General features: G+C 35.6%; 1 protein-coding gene across 1 annotated transcript; it reads right to left on the bottom strand.

Moving 5' to 3' along the window:
* Positions 1–473: 473 nt before the first annotated feature.
* Positions 474–5153, bottom strand: LOC109215317 (internal alternative NAD(P)H-ubiquinone oxidoreductase A2, mitochondrial-like). Its single transcript, XM_019379356.1, has 9 exons — positions 4805–5153; positions 2932–3578; positions 2595–2808; positions 2337–2497; positions 2177–2242; positions 1918–2081; positions 1718–1832; positions 1298–1477; positions 474–972 (listed from the first exon to the last, which is right to left on the bottom strand). The coding sequence occupies exons 2-9, from the start codon at positions 3517–3519 to the stop codon at positions 817–819; spliced, it is 1644 nt and encodes a 547-aa protein (XP_019234901.1). The 5' UTR covers positions 3520–3578; positions 4805–5153; the 3' UTR covers positions 474–816.
* Positions 5154–6759: the final 1606 nt, after the last annotated feature.

Consider the following 6759-nt stretch of genomic DNA (forward strand, 5'->3'; position numbering starts at 1 on the left):
TTTTTTCTCAAAGGGTAAAAAGGAAAAGTTACTCCCTCCGTCTTAAGTTGATAGTGTTTGATTAGGCACTTAGTTTAAAGACTTTGAACCTTGTAGTCCAGAATAAGCTATAAATATTTGTGTGCCTATAAATTATTTCATTAAAGATACCATGGGCATTTTAGAGTTAAAGTGTTATTAAATATAAAAATAAGTCTTTTTTTTTTTGACTGATTAAAAAAAAGAGCGTCACATATATTGAAATTGTTCGACACTAGCACTAGTAAGTAATATGACTTGAACATTTAAGTGTTTGATTCTATTCTCAACAAAGTTCCTTCCATCTCCACTATTCACGAGTTCAATGTATCATTACAAGGAGAGAATAAAGTTGCTGATACTTTGGCATAATTTAAAAAAAAAAAAAATTTATCAAACGACGATAACTAATACATCGGTGTGTTTATTCGGGCACAACACACCAGAGCTCATACTTTGGGAATAAAAAAGTAACTTGAGATGTTTTTCACTTAATATTTAGTAAAATCACATAGTACTAATTATACTTAATGTACGGGAAATGAGTAAAAACTCAAGGGGCTTATCTTATATACATTAGGATTAGTAATTTGATATCTCATGAATCACTAGAAAAGTGTACACACAAAATGATTAAAGAAACAAAGTCGATCTTGCTTCTTATTCCCGTATTTGATCTCTTCTATCTGCATTTAGCATTTTGGAGCTTCAAATATGCTCACACTTGACACACTTAAGTAGTTTATCAAGTGTTCAAAAAGTGGATCTGAAACATGAATCCTGCAACAAGTGCTAGTTTTATCCAATCCTAGTATTGTCTCTGCCAAAGACTAACGTTGTCGCCCAGTTCATAGCCACATATATCCTGTTCCTCCAGCTGATAACTCGAGTCAGATATGCAGAGCGCCAAATAAACCAGCTTACGAAGCCTGCTAATGAGATGCCTTTTTCATCCTGACAAACAAAATGAAGATGAGTCCAATATACAAGAAGCAAAGATAAACAAGCTCTTTCTTGATTGATATATATAAAGGCGAATCCAGGATTCATGTCAGTAACTTCAGAATGAGCGATATCTTGCAAGTACAAGTTAATTTTTTTTGGGGGGTGGGGGGGGGTGTGGGGGTGGGGGGGTGGGGGGGTGTGGCATGTGTAAACATAGTTCATGCAGAAAGTATAAAGGGTTCAGTTGACCCTATAGAATTCGCCGTAGATGCCTATGACTACCAGCAAATACACTTTAGGCTTGATCGAAGAGTAATAGAGATGATAAATGTACCTTAGATTGGCGGAGATCAACAAGGGCTTTGTAACGCCCCACAGATGCCATGCTTCCAAGATGCTTATAGACAAATGGATCTCCTAGAGAGATTTCTTTGGCAGCGAGAGCTTTGCCTCCATTCTGTTTCCCAATGTTGTTGAACAATCCAACAAGGTACTTCCCTTGCCTTTCAGCAACCTATAAAATATTATTGCATTCAGTAAAGTTTTATACTCCAAAGTCAAAGTTCAAGAAAACATAGTGCTTTACCAATATCACTTGATTCTTGCACCCATTTCATGTAAAATTAAGTAGCACCAAGATGGAAGAAACATGTAATTCACTATAGGAGAAAGGAATGAAGCAGGAAAAATGAAGGCAGATGCATAAGAATAATGTGCCTGGAGAAGTCAACGACGTATCAGGAAATTTACAGACCTGAGCAAGGGCCGGAAGCACCGGCTTTCCAGTGTGTTCAAGAAAACCAGCACAATCTCCCAGTGCAAACACATCTTCTACAGAAGGAACTCGCAACCATTCATCGACTCCAACCCTGTAACATGTCTTAAAATTAGCTGGTTGGATACACGAAAGGGAACCAAGTCGCAAGTTGTTAGAGAAATATTAAGATTCTTTACCTTCCACCAGGAGATTTAGGAACATTTAGTGATCTAACAAATTCAGAAGGACCAACTCCAGTAGACCAAACGAGAAGGCCATATGGGACATCACTTCCATCACTGAGAACTATTTTATGTGGATGTACTTCTTTTACAACACCTCGAACAAGGCGGACGCCAACCTGATAATAACGAAGTTTTGCAATCATTCACAATCCAACAAACACTGAAGTAACTTATTTCTTGACTCAAGGAAAGCAATTGAGTGATTCAATACCTTAGTCAAATGCTTTGTGGCATATTGTCGCAATCCAACATCAAATGAAGACAAGATCTCATTAGCCTGTCCAAGGAAAGGTGTTAGTAAACCATACTCAGCATAATGCCATGTCCTATCCGATTTAGATGACCCTACACAGCTGGATTCATATATTTACCTCAATGAGGGTTACGCGAATGTAGTTTTTGACATGAGCATAACGTTGACGTACATCTCTCATGATAAAATCACTTAGTTCCCCGCTGAATTCAACCCCTGTAGGGCCACCTCCAACAACAACACAGTGCAACAAGCGCTCTTTCTCTTCTTCTGAAATGCCTGTAATTTTACAAATGTACAAATTTATACTACATTTACTTCAAACTAGTCTGATTATGATAGCCGTGATAAGAATATGGAACATTGGGGGTATCACCTGGATTTTCTGAGAGCATCAAGTTCAAAAGAAGCTTCTTCCTGATTTCTTGGGCATGATATACTTCACGAAGGAAAAATGCATTTTCCCTTACCCCCTTTATGCCAAAGGTCAACGGATCAGCTCCAGATGCAATTACAAGCTTGTCATATGCAACTTTAAATCGATAAGGCTCATGAGGGACTCCTTCATCGCCAACAGTTTCACAGTACACCTGATAAAATATACAAAACAGTTATATTTTTCCATAATATCCGATTAGAGCAAATGGAGGAATTATATTATAAAACTGAGAGTTATATCATGGAAATGAAGAAAATAAGAGCTAGTGTTTCACTTCGTGTTTATCAGTGTCAACACCAGAGCAGGATGCTAGGAAGAAATATGAATTTGGATCCTTAGCCAATGCTTTCTGTATCTGACTAACTGGTTCAGCAACTGATCGAAATTCCAATGTTCCAACGCAAGTAGATGCAAGCAAAGGGGTAAAGACCATGTGATTTCTTGGTGATATACAAACCAAATCATATAACTTAGTGTCTATCCCTTTAAGGAACCTGCAAGCAGCCCAACCAGAGCCAAGAACAACAACTCTAGGCTTTTCGCCTGGTTTTGTTGCTTCAAGGCTAGGACACTTTAAGCTTTCATGCTCTGAATCAGAATCCTCAACCACTTGAGCTTGTGCATGTGAAAACTGATATTGAGGGGTAAACTTCACTCCTCTTTTCCCAAGACTTATTTCATTTATCCTCTGTATGCTTGGAATGTATGATGAATTGAAACCTGCTACAGCATTTTCAGAAATAGATGCGGGATGACTCAATGATGAAATGCCTTCACAGAATTTATTTCTTTCACTGGCATAGATTCCAACTGCACCTCCGGAGCGCCTTAAGCTACTCCTTGCAGCCCTCACCAATGCCATGTCCAGTGCACGACTTACCACAGCTGATATTCTTCGGTATGCAACCTTTAAGAATCACACTGGAAAAGGGAAGAAAGTATATGTGAGTTTTTTGAGCTCTCAATAGAAAGCTCCAAGATACTTATATAGAAGAAGACCCCAGAAGTGTGGAGAATTAAAGACTATGAACTTTGAAATTATGTGTATCAGTCAAGGGCATGACAAAAGCGAGACAAATATGATTCCTAGGATTACCAGAGCAGAAACAGACAGGACAACATTGGACTTGTTTCTGGTGGCAGTTTCAATGCGAAGAGTTGTCGTAAAATTCTTAGAAGGGATCCAGATATAAAACACCTGTATCTACAAATACAATATGCCATGATTCTTACTGACACTCACTAGAATCTCAATTCTCTAGAAACACATGGTTAGTAAGTGCCAAACTCTAAAATTGGTAGCATATTTTACAAGAATCTGGTCGCTTCTTCTTGCTTTAAGATAGAGAAAAGGACAAGAAAATGAAGGGTGCAACCAGACTTACTATGCCAATTTGAACTTCATTTTGTCAATAGCTTTGCTTATATTTACATGTAACAGATTGCATATGAATTCACCATTCCTAATCTGTGTTGTGAAATCCAAAACTTCTGTCACTTACAAAACTTCTGCCATTACAGGTTCTACAATTCCTTACAACAGACCTCAGAGTAAACTATTTGCTGACACAATGTTCCAAACTATCAGCAAAATCCCATTGGATTAAATTTCTGAATATTACATATACTTAATTTGAATTTGCAATGACAGAACATGTCTAGAAATGGAAGAAATGTAATCAATAAAAATGCAAGAAATCTATGAAGAAAGGTAGACAACATTAATCTCTCCTATGATACTAAGTCCAATCTTGTTTTCCATAAGATATATAGTTCTACATAACAATTAGGTTTCAGTTATTATACACAAACAAAGAAAAGCAATTTCAAGACAGAGATTGACAAAAATCAGACCGAAGAAAAGAATGGCAGCATCAGTAAAAAAAAAAAAAAAAAAAAAAAGAGAGAGAGATTGACAACGCCAGCCTATCAGGCTCTGCTACACATAAGTTAGCATTCAAAACTCTACCACCAAAACAGGACAAGAAAAATAAGGTGTATTTTTAATTATTCCCCCAAAAATTGGTGTTTAAGTGTTCCCCTCATTTTTGTTATTGCGGCTCTGTATTTAACATGATACAATCAAAATCCAGCATAAAGATACAGAGAAATGACTGAAAATCAGAAGAAGGAAAAAAAAAGATTACCTTTGGGAGTTCAATGATGAAGAAGAAAGCAAAGATTTGTTGAGCAGCTGTCCAGGATATCTGGAGTTTAACAGTAACAAAGAATTAAAGGAGCCACCCTTTTTATTCTATATTTTTATAAACAAAACCTTGAGCAGCAAGAAACTCTAGTTACAATTCTCACACCTCCACATGCAAAAAAAAAAAATTAATGTAAGAAGATGGGGTCTGAATGATCAGAAAAGCAAGTGTTTTGCTGCTATAAAATAATATTCTAATTCTGCTGCAAATGTATATGAAGGGTGTACTAGTTTCTAGTAATAATATAAAGCATGCTGGATATGCGGAAGGCAAAACGAAAGAGGCGGTTTCTTTGACTCGGCCATTTCGGTAACAATTTGGGAATATTCGGCCATCTCACGTCACTTCCACCAAACGACGCCGTTTGATTCCTTCTTTGTCTTAGGTCAAACAAGCAGCCGCTTTGCAGTTGCGAGTAGCAAATTACGCTTCTGGGCGACTTACTCTAGAAGAATACTATTAATTTTTTTAAGAAAAATTAAGATCTTAAAGTGTAACGTAAAAGAGGATATTAAGGGTAAAATCAAAAGTGAAGTTAAATTTATGTTTAAATATAAAAAGATATTAATTTTTAAAAAGACTAATAAGTAAATAATGCCAGATAAAGTGATGCATGTAAATACTGGCTCACTATATTTAAGGACCAATTATAGTGAGGACCTCTCCTATTAAAATATGCATATTATTAATTAATTGATTTAATTAGTGAGAATAAAATTAAACCCTTGAGAATGGAAATGTAAAATGTGCAAACTATTCTTCCCAAGGGATTCTAAATGCATATTTTATTTCTTATTTTTTTCTAGATCTAATTGAAAGGAAAAGTTCACGTTCAAACACCTATAAAAATCTGGCCTTAAGATTTTAGAATATTCCCAGGATCTTGAATAACTGGAAATGTGGAACACACCAAGGAAAGAAAAAAGTAGGAAACAATGTGTGAAGAATATAATAATGGTTATAAATAGAATTTTATTTATGGTGAATGTCTATATTTAGAGAGATTCTAGGGTTCATTACTTGGTGGCTAATTCACCCTCTCCCTATAAATAGAGGGTTCTATTTCATTGTAATTCATCCCAAAATCAATAAGAATTCTCTCTCTCAACTTTTCTCTGTAATACTCTTCTTCTTCTTTTATTGTTTCATAACACGTTATCAGCACGAGACTCTAACCAATTGAGTAGAAGCTTTGGGATTGAGCTTAATGATTGTCAATTATTCCATGAACTTCCTTCATGATTAAATTCTGGATTTAAGGTAAGTATTTTACCGTATTTTTCTCGTTTATTCTATACTTTGATTCTAAATACAAGCAAAGACAACAAAGTTTGATTATAACTCTAATGAAGTTAGTAAGAAATTATAACCACTCGAAGTGGTAAAATTTCTATATCTTGCCATGATTAAAGTCATGTATGATCGTGAGCACAAGAAGTGAAAACCCGTCCCATTGAATTTGCTTCATTCTCATTCCCTTAAGAGAATGTGATAGCAGTATGTGATAAGTCTGAAAGAAGATAAAATTATTACTATGAATGTATCAATGGATGTGGACGTGACAATAGACGAAATTATAATCGTCATTATTGTGAATGAGAATAATAAGGATTCTCAAAATAATCCTTCACTCTGTGAAAGTAATGTTTGTCATCGATTTGACATGAGATTTTGTAAAGCACATATAGATGATTATGGTCGATTCATGATATGAATGTGACAACATCTTATTTATGAATACATATTCATTATTCAAAGAATATGAACGTGCTAGTGGTAGTGAATATACCGCACTCACCTCTAAAAGGAGGTTTGAGATGATATAAGAAAATAATGTCATTATTATGGCATGAATGGTCATTGGTCACTTACCTATTGTACGCCAAAATATTTTG

Source organism: Nicotiana attenuata, unplaced genomic scaffold (genome assembly GCF_001879085.1).
Source record: "Nicotiana attenuata strain UT unplaced genomic scaffold, NIATTr2, whole genome shotgun sequence".
Taxonomy (NCBI): domain Eukaryota; kingdom Viridiplantae; phylum Streptophyta; class Magnoliopsida; order Solanales; family Solanaceae; genus Nicotiana; species Nicotiana attenuata.

Excerpts from the sequence above, each read along its gene's own strand:
- LOC109215317 (XM_019379356.1), bottom strand. The coding sequence starts at position 3,519 with ATGGCATTGGTGAGGGCTGCAAGGAGTAGCTTAAGGCGCTCCGGAGGT. Across the intron at positions 2,498-2,594 it reads GATGCTCTCAGAAAATCCAG|GCATTTCAGAAGAAGAGAAA; the intron begins GTGATACCCCCA and ends GTAAAATTACAG. Across the intron at positions 2,243-2,336 it reads TTCGCGTAACCCTCATTGAG|GCTAATGAGATCTTGTCTTC; the intron begins GTAAATATATGA and ends TTCCTTGGACAG.